Source organism: Astyanax mexicanus, chromosome 25, assembly GCF_023375975.1.
Source record: "Astyanax mexicanus isolate ESR-SI-001 chromosome 25, AstMex3_surface, whole genome shotgun sequence".
NCBI classification, from domain to species: Eukaryota; Metazoa; Chordata; class Actinopteri; order Characiformes; family Acestrorhamphidae; genus Astyanax; species Astyanax mexicanus.
This window is the reverse complement of record NC_064432.1, coordinates 13,501,727-13,526,101: the sequence shown is the minus strand read 5'-3', so window position 1 is coordinate 13,526,101 and position 24,375 is coordinate 13,501,727. Positions and strand designations below refer to the sequence as shown.

Here is a 24,375-nt window from a genome sequence, read left to right as displayed (position 1 = left end):
CTCAAGTACCTGATGCCAAAGGCTTCCACACCTATCAGGAGCTGCTGGAGGCATCTGTCAGAACCTTTCATGGGGCGGCCACACCCACAGCAGAGGACTACAGACAAACTGAGATGGCCCTCCTCAGAAAAGTGCAGAGAGATTGCTTCCCTGAGGACTTTACTCTGTTGACAGCAGGAAAACCTGTTTCAACAAGCAGCAGGCTCATCACTTTGGCTCAAGAGTTTGATGGAGAGATGCAACTGATCTGTGTGGGAGGTCGACTCCTCAGATGCGAGGCCCTGGATGAAAATACTTTACATCCAATCGTGCTGGACCCACATCACCCCATAACCCAACTCATCACCCAGGACTTTGACAGCCGTCTCGCACATCCCGGACCCAACCGAGTATATGCAGAGCTACGCAGGCGATTTTGGATACTGTGAGGGAGAGCAGCTATCAAGAAACACCAGCACAGCTGTCTTGATCGCCAGAAATGGCACAGCAAGCCAGTCATCCCTAGGATGGACGATCTTCCCCCCTTCAGCCTGCGTCTCAATCAGCCTGTTTTCTGGTCCACAGGAGTGGACTGCTTTGGGCCATATATCATTAAGATTGGACGGTGCACCGCGAAAACGATAGGGCATAGTGTTTAAGTGTCTGACAACCCACGCTGTGCACCTCAATCTTCTCACTAGCATGGACACAGATGCTTTCCTGATGGTGCTCCGGACGAGCCCCATGAGCTGCTTGCTGATCAGGGCACAAATATCAAAGGCGGCAGCTCAGAACTTCAGGAGGCCTTCAAAGCACTCACGCCAGAGTTACAGGCACAGCTAGCAAGATTTTGAATTTAACCCCCATGTTCTGTGTGTGTGACTGGTGTGCGTGACTGGTGTGTGTGACTGGTCTGTGAGTGAATGTTCACGTGTGTGACGGGTGTATGTGTGACGGATGTGTGTGTGATGGGTGTGTGAATGTGCATGTGTGCGTGAACAGTTGATCCTGGGTTTGGGGCTGACTGAGCATGGACACCTGTGGGACATGGTTGCGTAGGGCGGGTTTTTGCCCTCCCTACCGCTCCACGCTGCTCTCCGCCGATTGTCACTGCCGTTCCTGGGGGGGTGGGCGTCCGTGGGTCCATGGGTGCGTGGCCGGATGCCCTAATGTGGTCTCTGGCCCGCCCCCTTGGTGGCCGTGGCCTGGGGGTGGCTTGGGCCCCCTTGGCGTGGGAGGGGGGGCCTGCCGGGTGTCGGGCTGTTCCCGGGTGCTTGGGATCTCGGGGGCCGCATGCTCGGCTCGTGCAGGGGGTGCTGGCCTGCCGGGGGGGTGGGCTGCTCGCTTCCTTTGGCTCTCTGGACTCTTGCTCTTTGCCATGGGGGCTTCGTCTGGAGTCTCCCCCGTCCTCATCTGGGGTGTGCACATGGTTACCATCGGGATGTGTGGCCGCGGGTCTTCTGGGCTCCTAATGGGCTGTGGATGGTCTGGGTCCACTGGGTTCTTCCCTATCTGCCTCTGGATCGCAGGGGCATGGTGGCGGTTTCTTGCCTCCATTGTGGTTGGCATTTCATGACATAATCCGTAACACATGACATATTTTTGCAAAAAACAATAGAATAGAAGTAACTGTGCGTGTGTGTGTATGTATTTATGTGTATGTATTAATATGTATGTATATTTATGTATGTGTGTATATGTATAAGCATATGTATAGTTAGATATGTGAGTATGTGTATATATGTATGTTTGTTTATTTTATGTTTATTTTATTTTATTATTATTTTTTTTTTTGTTTGTTTGTTTGTTTTTTTGTTTAGTTTAGTTTTTTTTTTTTTGTTTTTTTTTTCTCTTTTCTTTTTCTTCTTCTTGTACCCCCCTCCTGTACCTCACACTCCGATCCTTCCAACCCTGAACTCCCACAACTATATCCACACAAAATATATATATATATATAAAAAAATAAATAAATAAATAAATAATAATAATAATAATAATAAATAAAATAAATAAATAAATAAATAAAAATACAGTATTAATTGTCCTCCGAAGAGGGGGGGTGGTGGTTGGGCCAAAAAAAAAAAAAAAAAAGAATTTAACCCCCCTCATGCTCCACACTTTGTCAGATCCTGGGAGCGGGAGATCCAATCTATCAAATCTGCCCTTCACACCACTCTTGAAGCGCAGAGTGTATCAGAAGATGTCCTGATGACGGTGTTGGTTGAAGTGGACGGGATCATCTCCAAACCGCTGGGTTACACGTCGTCAGACATCGCAGACCCAGACCCAATCACACCCAATATGTTGCTGATAGGGCAGCGATATCTATCTCTGCCCCAGGTCATCTACGCAGAGACAGAAATCCTCAGTCGGCGCAGATGGAGACAATGCCAGGCACTAATTGACCAGTTTTGGGCCAAGTACATCAAAAGTTACTTACCATCACTCCAAATACGCTCCAAATGGCATCAGGAGAAGGACAACTTTACAGTTGGTACCGTTGTGATGATCGTTGACCAACAGCTCCCTTTGGGCCATGCGGCCAGTAGGCCTCGTCACAGCAGTCATCCCTGGGGCTGATGGCAGGATACGGACAGTTAAGGTCTAAGTCAAGGACCGGATATACACACGTCCGTTTGCCCGGCTCATCAAACTGCCATCCCTCCCTGACAGCTGATATGTGATATCCAGGACAACAACTTTGCTCCACAAAATTGGGGGCAGCTGTTTAAAATGGTGCAGTCCACCTGGCCACGCCCTCGCTGTGTGGGCCACGTAAGCTCCTCATGCACCCAGTATGACTGACCAATCAGGTGCTCCCAGGATTCCATGGGTGCGCATGGAGTGCACGTGAACAGCAGCAGAACACACTGTTTCCAGTCTCCCCTCAGACAGTTTCAAGGCACTCCAAATCAGAAGGATAACTTTCCACCAATCAGACGCCTTAATTACCTGTCACTCACGAATTCTTTCTGAGCCAGACCCGCCCCTACATCAGTGTCGGAGTATGCAGAGGACAACGGAGAACCGCTGGAGTGAAGAAAAACAGTCTAGTTCTCTTTATTACCGTGCGTCCATTTGAGGGTGAGTGTATGGTATCTTATAGTATGGTGTCTTATAGTTTATATAGTTATTTAGTTGTGTCATTCATCTTTGTTTGTAAATAGTAAGGATAGTTGTCATGTTGTTGATATGTTTCAGTAAATCACCTCTTGTGATCTAAGTAGATTACCTCTTGTAAGTGTATATATATAACTGCTGATATACATATCACTACTCAATCACAACAAGTCAGTGCATTTAGTGTGTTTAGTTTAGTTAGAGACTGTATTACTGTGTTATGCATGCATGTATAGTTATCATATATATATATATATATATATATATATATATATATATATATATATATATATATATATATAGTGTCTTTATTTAATTGTAATCTTTATGTATGTGTCTTAATTTGCTATTATAGAAACCACGGCTACTTTCACAGCTAAGCTCATAGAAAAGATCACGGCTGGATGTGTGGCATGTGTATGTGTATGATTCAATAAACCTTCATTTGGAATTGATGTCGGAGTTCTGACCGGACTTCCTGTGGTGTTTGCTGTTTACATGATATCAGCACTAAATCTGTATCATTTCACCAGTTTTACAAACCATCATTTACAATTATTATAAAATTAATTAGTATCTTTATTGTATATTTGATGGCTTTATATTTCACAGTGGATCTGTTCTGTCCTGGAATGACTTTGGAGCTGTTAGCCTGAAAGCTCTGTGCACTACCCGCGCTCCCTCATCTACTGGACTGTCTTTAAATGGGCGCCATTATCAATCACTGCCTACAGTCTTCAATGCTGGCCGCCCTTCTTATAGCCTACATTTTTTGCTAATGTATATCACCTGTATGCAAATATTGGTCTATATTCATTCACTTTTTGCATCATTAAGTTAATCAAACATTTATATTATGTATATTGAACAAATATGATCATATATGTGAATTGATATAATTTGTATAAACACTTGAATGAATCTGAACAAGAATTACAAGATTACAAATATACTTAAAGGTAACTTTATCTAAAGTACCCGGGCATCTTTAATACTAATACATGTGTTTTTGTGATTTAATACTGTATTTAATTTTACTCTGGCCTGAAATTGTTAAGATTGAACCAATAAATTGCGATGTGCAAACGTATTTCCAAAACAGTACAATACTTAATTAAATGTATACAAATATTATATGATATGCTGCATCCTCTACAATTTATTGGATAAAACCGTGGCAGAACCTTGTTCCTAGATTTTGTTTCCCACCTGCAAGGCTATGACGTCACATGGCTCATCCAATAAAAGCATTGCAGCTAAGCTAAGCGTCAACTCTAGCCTGGTACAGAGCAGGTTTGTACAAACGTATATGTTGCTATAGTAACTGGACGAGGCTTAAGTCTAGCCTCTTTCGTGGAATCGAAATTTGAGCAAAATAAGCCAGACTCGTCCTAAAAAGCCTGGCTTACTGAGTTAGCTTGCTTCATGGAACAGCCCCCTGTTCGACATCTGTTATTTAGTACACCAGTGACGACTTTCTTCAGGACATTCCATATTTCTATCTCTAGCTTCACAGTTGTTTGTTAGATTCTCACAGCTCTCTGGTTTTCTATAATATAAATGCACAGATTAAACCTATACCTGAAACTGAGCTTTCAGACATTCAGCGCCATATATTGTTTAAATAATTGATGCAGCAGGACACACCTGGGTAACAAAACACACCTGACAGTCATATGATCCAATACTTTTGCTCATAAGAAAAATGGGTGGGTTTAGACAGAAGCTGCTATGGAAATAAAAGCTGAAATGTTGATCTTTTGTCTCATATTAATCGTCTAATGCCAAATTCAAGTTTTTTAATTTTTTTAATTTATTTATTTATACACTGAATTTATTTTGCAGTTTGATTATTTAGAAGTATTTTATCCTCTTCAGGAACACAGATGCTGTGAGGTATCGTAGAGTACTGTATTGTAATATATATCGAGTATCACAGAATCACAGTATCTTGATATCAACGCTGTCGTAAGATGAACTGTGATTCCCATCTCTAGTCATTTCTGTACTTTTGCTTCTTTCTATTGTGATAGAAAGTAGATGGTTCTAAAAGAAACGAGACATCCATCCCCGCCCCATCCACCCCTCAGTTTCCTACCTTCAGCCACCAGAACAAAACAGAGCCAGGGGTTAATCTACGAGCTCCTCCACCGTCTCTCCACCGTACACTGTTCAGAAGTGAATGATCTGTCCAGATCTTCTGACTTCCAGACTTTCTCTCCTCCTCCTCCTCCTCCTCCTCCTCCTCCTCCTCCTCTTCCTTCATCAGGGACTAAGAGGTGATTATCTGGCTAAATGTGGGCAGATTAGAGGAGGAAACGTGCGGGCGAGTGTGCGACTGTGGAGCAAAGCCAGAGGGGAACCACAGGACATTCACACTACAGATAAGTGGATTGTCCGAATCAATATTTTAAAAAACAGATTATCATTATCATTAAAAGGTATTTATCAGTTAATAATCCCAGTTTACTTCATAATTTAAAAACACAAAATGTCCCACATTTCCCAAAATAAATGATTCAAAAGATATTCTCCAAAATGACCTGAAATAAAATCTTTTTAAATCGGCTTCCATTGAAAGTTAAGAAAGTTTTATCTTGGTGACTGTCACAATGAGATCATCCAACGTTTCTCATTGAACTAACGTTATTGGAGCGCTGCCGTGTATTTTACCCGTGTTGATTCCCGTATGTTTTATAGGAGGATATACTGAGAGATATAACCAAACTACAGGACTGTATATTAGTTTAATTACATTACAAACACAGAAACAGACCATCTTTAATCATAATCATCAATAATCTAAATTACCTATAAAGTTCCGCGGTATTAAAAAGAAAGGTCAGGCACTAGGACCAAGCGGAAAACAGACCGCCCACAAGCTCATCGATTGGCTCTGCCGTTTCTTCCTAACTTGTGATTGGCTGTCCCCGCTGTCACTCAATCTGGTTGTAAACAGCGCCTGAAAGGCAGCAACTGTTTAAAAAACACCAACAAAGACATTTTGTTAGAAAAAATACAGCAATCTAAAATTGTACACATTTATCATCACATTTATCATAAAATTTACACATTTATATTGTACGCGAATAAATTAATAAACACATAATACATTGTGTTTTTGTTCCTCAGAATTTAACTGTACCATCTTCTTCATACTTGTGAAATTTCCGTAAATGAAAACATATATTTACATTCAAAAATGAAACATAAAACATAAATATTCCACCGGGGGTCCAGTTATAGATCGTTGCACAGATTCATAAAACACTGATTAAACTGAATTTCTTCCTTTAAAACTGGACTTACTAGTCTTTTAGAGATGCTGCCCGTTTTAACATTTTAAGTGTTTATTTTAAGCACTTAAATATTCCCTCAAGTACTGAATTACCCTTACAGAGCCCCAGCAAGAGATGAGGGATAAAATACATGTAATTTTACATAGAGGAGAAAATAAATCCTGGTTGTAAAAGGACTTAATTTTTTATCATGGGATAATTAATTGTGAGGGAAAAATAAGGTAATTACCCACCTGTGGCCTGTAGATGGAGGCAATACTCTGTTCATTATCTTCCTAAACTCACTCAGTGTTTCTCTGCTGGAAGTTGATTCTGTGATTTACAGAACTCTAAAGGTGCTTACACACTGAACGCGACACTTAATGATCTCGTTTCCACACCTTAATTATCTCATTACCGCACTTTAACTCGTTCCCCTCGTTAATAAGTCATGGCCATGCATTTTTTTTTACATGATTTTACCTTAGGGGCTCCTTAGGTATTAGCTAAAACTGTAATTAAAATAGTGTTTAAGTCATTATTCTTGATATTTCTTTAATTTTATAAAATATAATAAAGTATTTTACTAAAAAAAGTAAAGAAAACTCACCAGTTTATTTCCATTTTTTACAGTAAGCAGGTTTTAGTCAGTTACTGCTGCTGTGAGCTGATTGGTTGGTGTGAGTTAATGAGTCAGAGCACTGAGTTTAAAAAGATTAAAACATTATGATTACAGAACTGATATATCAAAAATTATTGTTTATACAATGAGAATATAGTTCAGTATAAATTGATTAAACACGTATAAACTCTTGATTTTGCTCAATCGCTCCATAGGAACCCATTCATTTTGGACTCCCTCTGGAGCGCCCCCTAGTGTTAAGATAAACCCGGTGCAGTGCAGAGCAGAGTGAGATCTCCTCTCTACAGCTTCTCTGATACACTGAGAGAAGCGAAAGCAAAAAATCGGGCGTGTGTTTCTATTGTAGCGATAATTCTGTAAATAAGAGCGAGACAAAGGTCGAATTAGAATCAGATTCGGGTTTATAGTCTCTAAAACGAGCAGCGGATCTTAAATATCCTCTACTGGAGAAAACCAGAGGAGACTGAACTCTTTCAGAAGATCAGAAAACACAGGTAGGCCTGATCCACTGGTCCACAGTCAGCTCGCGGATTTCTGATCTGATCAATAATATAAATGAACCTAATAAACCCAGTAAACAGGAGGATCATCAGTGTGAGGGAAGAACCAGAACTTCTACACTAAAGATCAACTCTTTCAGCTACAAGCCTTTAATACTGATCTGCTCTAAAACTCTTTCACTTCAGGAAATAAAAAAGATATTTATGATTTATACAGTGTTTGGGGAGAAGGAGAACACTCTGCTCCTCTTTATATTATTTATTACAGATCTGCACACTCTAGGTATTTTAATCTCAGTATCTTCATAAGGGAGAGTCACCTGCAATAGTTTTCTCAGCGTCTTGAAGGAAGGAGTTCCTGGAGGTGCTGAACAATAGTTGCCGTTTTTCCTTCACGCTGTTAAGCTCCAGCTCATCCCAATTACACCACCTCCAATCACCATCTCAGTTCATCAGGTTTAGATCAGGGGATTAATGTGGAGGAATAACACTTTTTTACTGTTTACTACATAATTCCATAATTCCAATGTTGAAAATACATTAAATAAAGAAATGAAGAAAAACACTGAAAGAGAAAGTGTGCCCAAACTTTTGACTGGTACTGTATTGTTTACTTGTTTTTTTTTTTACTTATAATAAATAAGTATAATATATTGTGTGTATTCTATTCTAATTGTCTGTACTGTGTTTATTAGGGTTTTTAATGTTTATGCATTGTGAGCATAAATGTTTCCAAATTTTTCTTAAAAAAAAACTTTCTCTTTCACGTTCCAGTGCTTTGCAAATTCAGCTGTACCTACACAAAAATTATACATAATTTTCTGGACAACTAAGGTCAGCTACGGTTCGAATGTTTTTATTGTGTGTGTGTGTGTGTGTGTGTGTGTGTGTGTGTGTGTGTGTGTGTTTTACAGAAATGCTGTTGTGTGTGCTCGTCGTTTTGCTTTACTCTCAGTTCACTCTGGCCTCAGGTAAGAGCTTTTCTCATTTATACCTCACCTCACCATACCTCACTATACCTCACCATACCACACTATACCTCACTATACCTCACTATACCTCACTATACCTCACCATACCTCACTATACCTCACCATACCTCACTATACCTCACCATACCACACTATACCTCACTATACCTCACTATACCTCACTATACCTCACCATACCTCACCATACCTCACTATACCTCACTATACCTCACTATACCTCACCATACCACACTATACCTCACTATACCTCACTATACCTCACTATACCTCACTATACCTCACCATACCTCACTATACCTCACCATACCTCACTATACCTCACTATACCTCACCATACCTCACCATACCTCACCATACCTCACCATACCTCACTATACCTCACTATACCTCACTATACCTCACCATACCTCACCATACCTCACTATACCTCACCATACCTCACCATACCTCACTATACCTCACTATACCTCACCATACCTCACCATACCTCACCATACCTCACCATACCTCACTATACCTCACTATACCTCACCATACCTCACCATACCTCACTATACCTCACCATACCTCACCATACCTCACTATACCTCACTATACCTCACTATACCTCACCATACCTCACCATACCTCACCATACATCACTATACCACACCATACCTCACTATCATAAGTTTAAATATCATATTATATATTTCAAATGTTTCAGATGTTTAGGTTAAGGATGCTCACAATTCCTTAGGGTGTAACAACAGCACAAGAACAGGGAAGAGTACATTTACATAAAGTCTTAAACTAACTCTAGGAGGGGATTCTGGGATCAGAGGTTCAGGAGTGTTGATTACAAAAACATGGACTGTAAATGAATTTAACACATGAAGTATCAGTATTGGGACAGAACAGAATTAAAAGGCTGTTTAATATTCTGTACGTCCTCTCAGAGGAGAGAACGTACATTATCATTAGCGGTTCCTGAGCCCTTAAAAAGTACTGGCGACGCCCCTTTTAATGAGTAACGAAGTAGCACGTTAAAAATGTATGAGTGTAAAAGTATTACACTCAGTGAAAATATGTAGTGAAGTAAAAGTGGAGAAAAAAAATCAACTCCAGTAAAGTACAGATACAGCTTTTAACTACTTAAATAAAGTAGTGAAGTAGTTCTACTTCGTTTCTATACACTATCTCTGCACACCATTCAGTACCTTAGACCCTGTTCACCTATTTATAGCAATGTTCTTATAAATGAACATTTTACACCGAACTGCGCTGAGTGTTTAAGTGTTATTTAGAGCAGAGAGATGAATAAAGTAATTAATTCAGTCTTTCCATCATTTTATCTTAGATTCTCTGAAGGTGAACATGGTTGACAGTGTGACAGTGCGACACCTGGGTTCCTCTGTGGTTCTGCCCTGCTGGATCAGTCCACCGCAGGATGTTACGGCTATGGAGGTCCGTTGGTACCGTCAGAATAAATTTGGCACTCCGGTTCTGTTATACCAAAACCAGAAATTATCTACAGACAGTTTGGAAAACAGCTACAGGAACAGGAGCTCTCTGACGGTGCGGGATGCTCAGTCTGCCGGGCTGAAGAGTGGAGACGTGTCTCTGATGCTGGGAGATGTGAAGCTCGAAGATGCAGGGATATTTTTCTGCTATGTGAGCGGTGACAAAGCGTACAACTCCGGGAATATGACTCTTCATGTAGCTGGTAAGTGAAACTGCACCTCTTATTTTTGCTCCATCCAGGTAAAAGTAAATATGTGCATCTAAAGGCTAAAGACTGTGACACTGTTCACTTCCTGGCTCTGATTAAGTCACAGAAGTTTGCTAACACTCTGAAACAAAGCTACAGCATGATAGTCAAGGTCCCCAAGGTCGAGCAAGGAATTTGAGTCCACATGTTCAGCGTAAATATGATGCACACACTGCATCAACTGTGTCTGCATGGCACTGTCTGTCCTAAAAGGGGGCCTCTTCTGAAGCTGGTGCACAATAAAGCCAGCAAACAGTTTACTGAAGACAAGCAGACCAAAAGCATGAATGGAGTCTTAGATAAACTTCAGTGGCTCAGATGGTGTCCAGCGTGTGTGGTAATATCTTGCTGAAGAGTAACAAGTGAACAGTCCTTTGCTTGGTGGTGGAAGCATCATGGTATGGGGCTGTTGAGTGCTTCCAGCACTGGGAAGCTGATTGATCACCTACCTTTAGCAGTTTTTCAACAGGATAACAAACACAAAACACAGAACTGCCCTGCAGAAGAAGCTGAAAGTAAAGGTGATGGATTAGGTAAACATGTCTTCAGACCTAAATCTTATTGTGTATCTGTGGTGATGAGGTGATGTTACTATGGCAACTTCTGAAGCTCTAGTGAAGTCCATGCCAAAGAGGGTTAAAACAGTGCTGAAGAATAATGGAGACCACACAAAATATTGACAATTTGGGCGCAGTGTGGCTATTTTCTCTGTGTTTTAGACATTAATGATTGTGTGCTGAGGTATTTTGAGGGCACAGTGAATTGTTACTCCTCACCACCCTCCTCTCTCTTTGTGTTTTTTTCCAGTTCTTGGTTCGTCTCCTGTCCTGTCGCTGCAGCTGGTGGACGGACAGGTGAACGTTACCTGCAGCTCGTGTGGGTGGTACCCACAGCCCACAGTTAAGTGGACATCTGGAAGCAACACTCCCCTTTATCTTGGAGGTTCTTTTGACAGGAAAGACACAGATGGACTGATCTGTGTCCACAGCTGGGTCCTCCTGTCCCCCTCGGACCATCACCTCGTCTCCTGCTCGTTCTCCAATACTGCAGGAGACGAGCGGGGCGGCGCCGTGGACCTTCAGAACATTACCCAGTTTACAGGTGAGAATTCAGCCTGGGAAAGCAGTGTTAAATTTTATCATTACTAGAGGTCGACAATAATAATAATAATAAAATTAAATAATACATTTCATTTTTAATGCACTTTACATTTCAAGGAAATCTCAAAGTTCTACAGCGTAAATAAAATTAGAACAAACATTTAGAAACAAGTGGATAAAAACAACAAAAATTACACACATCAGAGATATAAATAAAGATGTCCTAGTAGGCCTTTTTGAATAAGAAAGTTTTTAGTTTTCTTTTAAAAGACTCCACGCTCTGTGGCGCCCTCAGGGAGTCTGGGAGAGCATTCCACAGACGTGGGGCAACAGCTTGAAAAGCCCGGGCTCCCATAGTGCGGAGTTTGGTCCGGGGCTGTTGAAGGCAGTGGGTTTTTGTTGAACGGAGATGTCTTGCAGTATTGTGCGGGATAAGGAGCTCTTTGAGGTAGGGTGGGGCATTACCATGGAGACATTGGTGATTTATGTGATCTATGTATCACAATATATTGTATTGTTTTGATCGTATCGTATCCATACAGGACGTCAAATATGGATATTTTTAATGAAACATGCTCACCTCCCTTAATTTGGCTTTACAATGCAAAACATTTGGCTGGAAACACGACTAAAAGACTCATTTACAGCAGCTCTAATTTTAGAAGTCATTATGTTCACTATATTACAGAAATATAGTAAGGAAAGTGTTTTAGTGTTTTTAGTGTTTATGTGACATTAATGATTTACGTATTTACCTTCAGAAAGCAAAATTATATTTTGTGTGTTTTGGCTGTACAATATTGGACAACAATCATATTGCTGTAGTTTTCTTTTCTGCAGTAAATATAAATTATAGGGCTGTCAACATTAAAGTATTAATGCATGCGATCAATTTGGAATCAGTAACCCATTATTATTAGTTAATTAAATTTGACTCCAACTTCCTGTGTAATCTGTCCCGCCCAACATGTGTATTTTTTTTTTCTGCAGTGATTCGCTTGTGGTAAGAATGTGATCTGATTCCGATCTCGAACCAGATATCAAATATACTTCTTTTTAATTGAGCTAAACTGTTGATAAGATGCAGTTTAATCATATATATTAGCCAGATAATATACTGCTATGAATAAACGCTGTCTCTGCTGCTCCATGCTGTTTACACTATCTGTATGTACAGCGTTCACTGCTCACATATGTGCAGCAGCGTTCAGACTTCTGTATAAAAGTAGCTTCACACTGCACACATATACAGATATACACACTGGAACACAGAATCTTATTCTTATTCCCGCGACAGATAGCTCTGACCAATCAGAGGAGACGATGTGCTCGCGTGGTTTATTGGTTTACATTTTGGTGCGTTTAGCCTTAACAGAGGGAGAATGCTCCAAATAAACGAACTCATCAACTGATCCGAATCATAGAAACCAACTACAGGTGTGAAAAACCTCTTTAATACTCAGTTAATTAAGTTCTAAATCAGAAATCTTTACAACCAAGCTGATATGTTTATAGTAAAAAAAGTTTATAATGCATCAAATGTATCATGTATTCTTTATTCCAGCGCCCCACGTTACCTTTATCCCCCCTCAAACATACAAGTATATGCTAGTATTTAAATACTAGACACCATTATTATAAATAATATAATTGCATTTTACATTTCTTACATTCATTCTTACATTTACATTTAAATATCCACAATAAAAACGTGTTTCTTAAGAAGAACCAGTTCCATTTATCGCAGTTAATCACAGAATATTGTTGTAATTATTTTGTATTTTTTTGTTCGATTGACACCACAAGTTAATTTATATTATGATATTAAAAATGACAGCGGAAGTCAATGACCCAGTGTATCACAATATTAAAAATTAGAGATGCACCCAAATAAAACTTGGTCAAAAACAAAACCGGCCAAGGGAGCAACCCCCCCACCCCCTTTCTTTTTATCATTAAATGAATTAAATAGCACTAAATAATGGAAATTGTTGTATTGTATTGTGTAGATATAATCTGCTTTTGGTAGATACTGTAAGTGAGTCATCAAAATGGAATGAGTGTAAACTTTACATTTGCTTAAAGCAGCAAATGCATTTTAATATTTAATTACATTTCACAAATGATTCTGCACATTCTAGGATTGGATACATTCTGTTTTAATGTCGATATTGAAGTGATACTTATTATGCAGATCTACTCCTTACAGTATTGTTTTAATCTGAGTATTGACTAGAATAATGACTGTATGTGTGTGATTAGTATAAATCAGATTAAATCTTATTTAATCTTCTTACTCCCTCAGGCGGCGCTGCAGGACCGTGGAAAGCTCTGTTTGTGGCAGTTTTACTGGCGTTGTTGGCCGCGATCGCTGTCGGTATCTTCATCTACAAGAAATATAAATCAGGTTAGATCTTCTGTTCTGTTGTGTAGTTGTTTATCAGTTTAATTTAATATTGGAATTAATATGAACTAAACTAAATCGTTGTTGGCCGCGATCGCTGTCGGTATCTTCATCTACAAGAAATATAAATCAGGTTAGATCTTCTGTTCTGTTGTGTAGTTGTTTATCAGTTTAATTTAATATTGGAATTAATATGAACTAAACTAAATAAACATGAGGAGCTGGAATATGAATAAATCAAACACCAGTTTTATTCTTCTTTCATACTGATAAAACTATTGAATTGTTTTACTTTATTTTAACTGTAATAGGTTCACTCAGGGGGACAGCACACTTTTGTGCATTCAATTAAACAATAACACACTCAAGGTTTATGCTATAACGTGTAATATTGTCATTGTTGTGCTGTGGTCGTAGATCAGCAGTATTACATTTTATAGCACGAACCTCGAGTGTATTATTGCGATTATACCACAGTTCCATTATTACTGTTTATTGAAAGATTTTGAGTTAAAGAAAATAGGATCTTCTTGGTTATAAAATCTCTGCCAGTTAAAATAGTTCCATTGCTGGTGTGCTGTTTGGCTTGTAAGCGCTGCATCGTTGCTAGGTTACCTGTATGTGGCGGAGTAATACATGGAGAGCTTTGGTTTTACCGGCTGATAACGGCACTCATAGTACACCTCTCAGCCAATCACATTGCAGGGTCGGTACCAACTGTGGAATGATTACCAGTATTGTTTCCCAATGAATTTAAAAATGTCACAAAATAGTTTAAGTTTAGATTAACTTACATTCTCTGGGGCTGGTTTTCTTCTCTCATGGTAATCAATGAACCTATTTTTAATAATAATTTTCATATAAGGATATTTTTATGCAGGGATATTAATATTTCCTGCTCCACCAGCAGAATTTAAACTCAGTTTGTTTCCTGGAGTTTCAGCCAGTTTAGATCTGTATTTAGGATGATTAACAGCCCCTGAGCTGTTTGTTGTTGGTTTCCAGCAGAGAAAGTAAACGATGTAGAACATTTTTATAATTACTAGTTTTTCAGGGTATATGACAATATCACAAAACAACTTAAAATATCATTTTAATTTCAAGACCATTAATTTTTTTCCTACATAGTAAATAAATAGTAAAGTGATCTATCAGACAATGAAGGAACACATCAGGAATCATGTAGTAACTTAAAAGTGTAAAACAAACCAAAATACTCTGTAAAGTATTTAGATGCTCTGTGGGGAGCTGTTTGTTAACTTGTGGTTTCTGAGGCTGGAAACTCTGATGAACTCATCCTGTACAACAGAGGAAACTCTCGTTTTTGATGGTCTTTGTGACGGTACCTGAGTTCTTGAAATGTTTCAAATTGATGGACTTTCATTACTTAAATATTATTTTCTTTATTTAGTTGAGCAGTTGTTGCTTCTTATAATCTGGATTAGAACATTATTTAAATATTCACTATTCACTGTATACCTGTAACTCTACCTCTTCACTACTTTACTTTAACTGATGCTCTCAAACACATTAAGAGACAAGAAGGTGACTGTACCTCATAAAGCTGACTGAGAAAATCCAGCAGAGATGTGCAAAACTGATCATCTTAGCAAGAGGAGCGATTTGTTTGAAAAAAAGAATGTTGAAAAAAGAATGTTTTACACTTTTTCTTTACTACATTATTCCATATGTTTTTTTTTCTTTATATTTTGGATGACTTTAGTATTAATCTAAAATGCCAAACATTTTAAAATAATAAAAAACACTCAATTTAAGGTGTGTTCAAGCTTTTGACTGGTACTGTATATACTGCCTGTGATTGGTCTAAATCCTGTACTGTAAAGGCTAGAACTGTTATAATAAACAGTGTTAAAATTCTCAATAGTAAAGCTGTGTGTATCTGCATGTCTGAGTCAAATTGGAGTCTTTAATGCTGAAGAGAAAATAAAACCATCATGAAAAAAATCTCCACAAATTGCAAAAACAAATCTGATATTGCAAACAAAGAACATAAGTTTTTTTTAGAATTAATCTTTTGCAACACCACTTTTTCTTTGCGCTTTGCGTTTCTTTTTTCTTTTTGCAATACTTTCCCTCCTTTACGTTCCTCCGTTTTGTTTGCGAGTCTATTTTGACCCCTTTTTGACATGGGGGCATGAAGAGGGGCGTGGCCAATATGGAAAGGCGGGTTATGGAGGAATGCGTCATCAGCTGGAGCCTCTGCTTTCATATGTAATGCTGCAGGACGGCCAGTTCAACCGGCCGCCCTGGCGGACGCCATCTTACTGTAAATAAACAGAAGCGCTTTACTCACCCAAATAAACAGGAGAGAATCTGTGTAGATTAACATCCAGCACTCGGTTAACTTTAAAATATATATATATATATTTTTTTTTTTTAGAATTATAGTTTTGTTTGCTTAGCTTAGCTTTCCTTAACTAAGTTACTACAACCTAAGTTACTTCTTTACTAATGTCCCTTAAAATAAGCCTTATAATCTGGTGCGTTTTATGGCATTATTTTCAGTATGGAGGATATCACCAGTCATGTTTAATTGTAAAAGTGGCCCCATGTCTGAATATAAGCTTAATATTAATATGGAATGTTTGCTTGAGGTGGAAAAAATGCTCATACTGATGTTTCTGTGTTACAGGATATGTACAGACTAAAACAGGTAAGAAACGTCTTTCTTTCTGTCCTTCTTTCCTGGTAAGTGATGTTTTTCTATAAAGATAATAACTGTGACTCTGATCTGATGGACTGTGTTTTATATTTTTAGATGAAGAAGATCCTTCTGCAGGTATGAACATATTCTGATTATGACCCAGGAATCTGTTCTCATTTCACATCTGTTCTTATTTCTTAACCACATTTATTAGCATTTTAAATATATTGCAGATTTTACATCAGTTATGTACACTATTTATTTTACCCGTCCAAACCACTGAATTTAGGTGTTCACTTTCATTATCACAGGTGTTTAATAAAAGCAGCAGCTAGGCATGCTGGGACTGCTTCTACAAACTCTCAGGAGATCAGTAAACTCCAGCACTCCAGACCTTCTTGACTCTTTAACATCAGTGTCTGACCTCATATATATGTTGGAAGAAAAAATCCCATAAACACACTCCTAAACCTTGTGGAAAGCTTTTCCAGAAGAGTTGTTATAGCAGTTATAGCTGTAAAGGGTGTACCGACATCATATTAAAACCCTATAGATTAAGAATGGAAGTAGGATAGTGGGATAGTGTTTATATAAATGTGATGTTCAGATTTACCAGTGAGTCACTTCTGTTGGGTTAATCTGTATAATCCACTTCATTTTCAGCCATCTGTTGTGCAAACATGGACGCATTGAGAAAAGATGCAGGTATGTTTTCTGTTTCTTCAAATACTCTGGAATATATTTTACATTTAAATGTTGAATTATTTGATAATTTTCATTATTTTTCTTTCCACAGTGAACATCACTTTAAATCGCTCAAACGTTCATGCAGATTTAAAGATTAATGTAGAAGGCAAAGTGGTTAGAGATGGTTGTAATGCTGCCGATAACAACAGAGGACCTGGTTTCCCTTACTTCTTAACTGTACCTGGAATCAACAGCTTCTCCAGCGGCCGTGTTTACTGGGAGGTGGGATTAACTGTACCTAGTATAGAGCCCAAGCAGAAGTGGCTGATTGGAGTGCAGAAAGCTTCTAATTTCTTATCTAATAATAAGGCTGATCTTGTTCCATCAAAAGGGTTTTGGTTTCTTTGCTCAGACGGAGAGAACGGCATCCACGTCAACACCGAACCCGAACTTTCTCTCCCTATACGCCCGACGCCTGAGGTTGTCGGGGTTTTATTAGACTTTGAGAAAGGCGAGCTTTCCTTCTTCAATGCTAAAGAGAGTATACATCTCTTCACCATTAAACACAAATTCCAGGGGGAAATAGAGCCTATTTTTAACCCAGGAATCGGAGATAAGGCTCCTCTTTCTATCATTACCATCAGCCAACCCAGCGCAACCTACAGTAGCCCCAGCCAGCCTGTAGAGGGCGATGGGCCTGAAGAGATTCAGATTAAATCCATTAATGACCTGCAAGAGTCAGAAAATACAAACGCAATCAACTAAAATTTACATTTTTACCTGAAAAAAGGCAATTACAGAATTGATTATTTTACTTTTTTTATTTTAGCAGCGGCAACATAAGGCAGCAACATTACGTGAAAAAGTTAATGGTCTGAGGACTTTCTATAAGCTCTGTACAGTAAATTCACTCATTTAATTTTTTTTGTTTTATAGGCAAAGTGTTGCTGTTGAGGAAGATACGACCCTAATGATTAACCATAGATCAATCCATATTATTGGAAAACTTGTACAATTCATTATTGAAAATAATATAGTTATAATATGGCTTTTTAAACCAGTACTCACTAGTGCTTTTAAGCAATTAAAAATAAACTAATTAATTACATTCTCTATGATTAATTAATCTAATAAGAAAGTATTTTAAACAGCACAATTCAATTTAATTTTAGGAGAGGAAATAGTGAACGAATGAATATCTGACACAGACTTCATCAGTCATCAGTCAGTAGCTGGTGCTGTAAATACTGTAAACGATATAATTATAAAAGACGCTCACACGTGCCAGAGGTCATTTTCAGGAGATTTTACACAAGTGAAATATACAGAGTAGCGATTTAAAGAGTACACTCTAATACATTTTACATTAATAGCTGAAATAAATTGCTCTGTGATAAAATATACCAGCCCGGATTTAAATGCTTAAAAATTAAATGCTAAAATGAACAGAATTGAGATATTTTACCATATTTTGATCAAAAGTGCCAGTAAAATAAAACTGGATGTTCTTTATTATTTGTAGTTTAGTTATTTTCATTAATACAGCCTGGCCTGGGGACTTTTATTATGAAACCCAAAGTGGGAGATTGGCCACAACTGGCGATGCTAACTGTTTTCCAAGTTGAGGTTTTATTACAGATGGTGCTGTGCGTTTTTTTTTTTTTTTTGTGCCTGTTTTTTCTGGGTTTATTTGCCAAGATTTTAAAGATTTGCCATTCATTTTTTCTAGAAGTGATACATAGTGATATGTAGTGACATGTAGTGATACAGCTTGTTCCACACTCATGAGTATGCTGTAAGGCCTCAGCACCCTCATATTGGAACCAGAATAGATTAATAAATTAGTATGGTTATCAATAACAGATGTTTCAGGCCTGAGGTAATCAGATAACTGTGAATAATGTTTGTATTTGGGTTTTGTTTACATACCGACCTGTAAAATTAAGTATAGTTGTTTTTTGTTTGTGTGAAGGGATGAAGCTACATTTAGATATATATGAGTGTAAAAGATGAGTAAGGGTACTGACCTGATGCAGGCAGGAAGCACAGGAGTAATGGTTTAAGAGCTACTACTGTGGGAGACATATGAAAGTATTTTTTTTTTACTTTCTTTTTTACATTTTCTTTGACTAGTTGATTAGTTCACTCAGCAATGTGGAGTAATGTAATTTTACTACACAACGTTGGAAAAATACATAACTGACGCGGGATAATTGAAGGGGATGGGAGCAGCTACTCGATTTACACACTGCCATCACCTCCAAAACAGTGTACTGAATCCCAATGTTATGTAAACCAGTTTTGTAGTAATACTGAACTATTAGTTACAGGTAACAGGTATGTTGGCTACATAGGCAAAGCTACACAACTTATGTAAAGCTGTGTTATCTGGAAATCAAATCAGGTTAATCTGCACCTTAACAGCTGTTTAGCTCAAACATGGTCAGTGTTTTTGATTGTCGGACCTCCTTTTGCAGGTCACGGTACGGTTATTTTGTTCTGAACCCGAGTTTTCACACCTACTAAAACAAACTGCACCAACAGTACAAACTAAACAGAGTCTGATTTAACCGATTTCTAAATAGTACTGATGTGAAAATGACCTAAATGTTAGCTTTAGCACGTGTATTAGCCATATTCTCTCTGCTATTGCAGATTGCCTCAAAAGGGGTGTATGCAAATATAGTGAGTTAAGTATTTGTACTCATTGTACTTGTACTCAAAATCGCAAAAGATACCACTTCAGTTTCTAAATCAGTTTCTCTGATTTATATGCTGTTATATTGCTGTTTATGTTGTTTATTCTATAAACTACAGATAACATTTCTCCCAAATTCCAAATAAAAATATTGTCATTTAGAGCATTTAATTGCAGAAAATGAGAAATGTCTGAAATAACAAAAAAGATGCAGAACTTTCAGACCTCAAATAATGCAAAGAAAACAAGTTCATATTCATAAAGTTTTAAGAGTTCAGAAATCAATATTTGGTGGAATAACCCTGTTTTTAATCACAGTTTTCATGCATCTCGACATCTTACACACTGCTTTTTTATGCCTTTAATCCTGATGCAAAAATTCAAGCAGTTCAGCTTGGTTTGATGGCTTGTGATGATCCATCTTCCTCTTGATTATATTACAGAGGTTTTCAATTTGATAAAATCAAAGAAACTCATCATTTTTAAGTGCTCTCTTTTTTAGTCCCAGATCCACAGCACAAGAGAGAGAGAGAGAAAGACTAATAGAGAGATAGAAAGTGAGAGTGATAGAGAGAGACAGAGACAGAAAGTGATAGAATGAGTTAGGGAGACACACTGGTCTGTACTTTTAATTCCAAGCAGTTCAGAAAACCGTCTTTAGAGCTTCAAAACTCCTAAAGGACTCCGCCCCCTGGCGTTCGTCCACCTTTACATCAAACAGTTCATACATGTAAATAATGCTGATCTATCAGGCTTAGGGCTGCCACCCGTCCCGTGAAATACAGAATCATCCTTCATTCGCCTGTAAAACGCTGTGTCCCATGTGGTCATGGCCCAGAGGAGCCGTGGTGGTGTCCCTTATTTTAATTTCTGAAAGGTGGCAGGCCAACTCCGGCCCATTTCAGTGACCAGACTGACCCACCAGCTGACAGTTTTTACTCTTTTTTACTTTTAAAAACTGCTTTTATAGCTACAGTGCAGTAAAGCTCTAAAACTCTGCACTAACACCGGATTAAAAATTTACTGACTCTAATACTTCCTTTACTTTCTTTTCATTATATTTTTACATTCACACTCTCATGTATTTCTATCGCTAACATAACACAGCTTTCTAATCCAGTTTAACTAATTGTCCCAAAACAGTAATAAAATTCTTGTGTTGTATTTAAATTCATTAAGAGTAAGGTGTGAAATGTGAAATATGAAATAATGGTTAAAAGGAGATTATTTTACCTGATTATTTTATCTAAGTGTGATCTTTTTTATATACTGTGTGTTTTGTAACTGTGTGTTGACTTAATAATAATAATAACTAAAACATGTAGATTTACTATTGTTTTAGTAATTTGATTTGTGTTTATGATTATAATTATGATTATGCTGCATTTTATTTGTACACTATTTTACTAATGTTTGGGGTTTTCAGCTTTATAGGTAATTACAATTACTCAGGTATGTTTATGGATTCATTAGTGCAGGTAAACAGAGGCCTAGAACTAAACCCTCTGATTTTATCTCCACGCTCAGCTCAAATCTGATAAAGGCAAAACATGTGAGGGTTAGTTTGGGAGAGGCACAGAGTGATGTATGGGTTTAGGGGTGGGGCAGGATGGAGAGCTGATTGGCTGAGCGTGCCTCTGATAGCAGTGAGATGCAGATCACTGGATGTCAGCACAGGGGCGGGATTATTTATTGACTGAACACATTTCAGCTATTAATGAAAAAAAAAATGGTTTATGGTTTTAGTGCCTCTTTAAAAACCTTTGGAATCTGTTGTTGCTGTTGTTCAGCATTAGAGTTGAACCAGTGAAAGTAAAATAAGCTTTTATTAGCTATTAAAAAACAAGAATAATACCACAGGAAACCTATGCGTAACCAGCATTAACTGTGGAAACTATTGTTATGAAGAAAAAAGATTATTAATCAGGAAAGTACTGGTAGGCAAAGGAAGACCACTAATAAAGCCTGAATGTTTTAGTAAAGTGTATTCCAGAGTTCACTGTGTTAATATTTTAGAATGTTTTTCAACATAATCCTTCTTTCTTTAGGGCACTGTAATATTTAAAACAGGCAGTAATATGTGTAATAAAGCGATCATGCTTAGTACATCATTGCTTATCTGCAAAGTCTGTAATGCAGATATATTTAGTTCTTGCTGGATTCGGGGGCCTTGTTCCAATATGTTTTTAGTTTAGTCTAAATTTTTTATTTTATGGTTTAAAAAATGTTTGAGATGATAATCCTGCTGTAAAATTAAACCCCTCCCGGTGAGTTTGCAGGAATTTACTGGAACTAGAGCAGATAGGATGCTTCAGTATACCTCAGAGTTCAGTGTGGTTCTGCCTTTAGCAGCTACATCATCAGTACAGCTCAGTGCACCAGTGCCATACATGACCCGCCACCACCATGTTTCACAGATGAGGTGGTGCGCTTACCGTAGGAAGTCCACATTTTGCTCTTGCCATCTTCATTTTCATGTTTCTTTAGGCTCCTTTAAAATCTTTTGTAAATGCATTCTGGCCATTCTGCCTTCAGTAGGGAAGTTCTTCCTTGACCCACCAGTCTCTTTGAGATTAATGAAATCACAAGTGTTTATTTCTTCTCAATTATATGACATTAAGATTTTGGTAATCCCAAACTTAGATCAATGCCTCTAATGGTTATATTCATGATTTTCAGCCTCATTATTCAAACTTGCATTCATGTTGAACAATGGAAACTCCAGATTATAGAAAAAATGTGTTTGTAAGCTTGGAAAGCACTAATGAATGAGTAATCAAAAACACTTATGAAGCTAAACGTCCCAAACATGAAATGAAGTGGACTGTACCGTATTATTCGCACTATAATTATATTATGTGATACTAGTAAGGAACAGGGGTGTTGCCATGTTTTGCTTCTAATTCAGCAGGTCTTATAATTCAGCATTCTAATACTGCTGGAGAACTAATCTAAAACTCCTGTATAACTCTGTAATCCAGCAGAGTGGCGTTACTGCTCCTTAACACCTGACTGGTAGAATTCATACGTAAGACGCACTGTCAATTTTGGGGATAATTAAAGGATTTTAAGAGTCAGGATTTTTAGTCTGTTTAGTGAGAAGATTTGAGTGTGTACTACACGTTCTACCAACTATGTGTAATCATGTTCTTAATTTTGTTATTGTAAGTATAAAATGTCATTTAATCTAATATCGTATTTTAGTTTAATTGTTGAATAAAGTTTATTATACCAATACTTATATTGTGTCATTTTGTTTTCAAAACTAGAAAAAAAATAAAAACAAATACAATAACTTATATTTAATTTATAATTATGGAGGTTAGAGGACACTGATTCAGACCATGTTTAGTAACTTGCAGCACAATTTAATGAAATATGTAAAAGTTTCAGATGTTGGACCAATTGGAATAATTAAGGCACAAATATTACTCAAAACTACACCTGAAAAAAGTATAATGTGCAAAGAAAACTGATATAGATTTCTTTATATGTTATAGAGTATCAGTTGTAAAGTTGCGATGAGGTAGAGTTGGTATACAGTGAATGGCTCTATTTGAGTAATGTTCTACTCCAGATTATGAGAAGCAACAACTTAACTTTACTCAACTAAGTAAAAGGAAAAAATACTTTAAAATAAAGATGAAAAATGAAGTTCAGTCAATCTGAAAAAGAAGAATTTCAGAACACTGAAATTATCCTCAAGTGCAGTCACTGCAAAGACGTTATAATGATGAAACTGGCACTAATCAGGAGCACCCCAGGAAAGGAAGAATGCATGGCCCTTTAAACAGAGATTTTTCAGACTAACATTTAAAACAGAGCATTTATTCGCAGAAAATGAGAAATGGCTAAAACAGAGCTTTCAGACCTTAAATAATGCAAAGAAAACAAGTTCATATTCATAAAGTTTTAAGAGTTCAGAAATCAATATTTGGTGGAATAACCCTGTTTTTTAATCACAGTTTTAATCTCATGCATCTTGGCATCATGTTCTCCTCCACTCTTACACACTGCTTTTGCTTTATGCTGCTTTACTCCTGGTGCAAAAATTCAAGCAGTTCAGTTTGGTTTAATGGCTTGTGATCATCCCTCTTCCTCTTGATTATATTCCAGAGTTTTTCAATTTGGCAAAAATCAAAGAAACTCATCATTTTTAAGTGCTCTCTTATTTTCTTCCAGAGCTGTGTATCAGTAACAGATCTTAAAGGGTTGTTCTAATTATTTTATTAGGGGGAAGATTTCACCCCTTTGTCTTCTAACTAGGGTGCACAGGAGAAATGAGTGTTTAAAATACTAACACTTTATAAAGTGTTAAAATAACTAGTAAAACCTATATACACACAGTGTTTTGAGTTTGCAGATTTTGCTGTGTATTGTTTTTACTGTTTTTACGTATTACTTTCATTAACAATAATTTATAGTAATATAGTAATACTAACTTTTTACTTTTAACATTAACATTAACACCTGTCTAAATTAAATAGTTGTGTTAGAGCACCACCTAGTGTCAAATAACACAAATTCATGTGGTGAGTTCTGCTATCCAGTGAAACTAC

At 37.6% G+C, this 24,375-nt stretch overlaps 2 protein-coding genes across 2 annotated transcripts in view; one reads left to right on the top strand and one right to left on the bottom strand.

Annotated features, from left to right (window-relative positions):
• si:cabz01076231.1 (calcium-binding protein 2) overlaps window positions 1-5,443 on the bottom strand; it is a 28,512-nt gene extending 23,069 nt beyond the window's left edge. Inside the window, exon 1 of the mRNA XM_049472561.1 lies at window positions 5,198-5,443. The gene's annotated coding sequence lies outside the window, so the exon portion shown is untranslated. The remainder of the gene's footprint in view (window positions 1-5,197) is intronic.
• Window positions 5,444-7,299: 1,856 nt separating this feature from the next.
• On the top strand, window positions 7,300-23,050 carry cabz01076234.2. The gene is made up of 9 exons (XM_049472560.1): window positions 7,300-7,514; window positions 8,435-8,491; window positions 9,852-10,217; window positions 11,070-11,363; window positions 13,668-13,769; window positions 16,420-16,440; window positions 16,546-16,566; window positions 17,095-17,136; window positions 17,228-23,050. Exons 2-9 carry the CDS (start codon window positions 8,437-8,439, stop codon window positions 17,881-17,883), a joined length of 1,557 nt encoding a protein of 518 aa, XP_049328517.1. The 5' UTR covers window positions 7,300-7,514; window positions 8,435-8,436; the 3' UTR covers window positions 17,884-23,050.
• The last annotated feature ends 1,325 nt before the right edge of the window (window positions 23,051-24,375 follow it).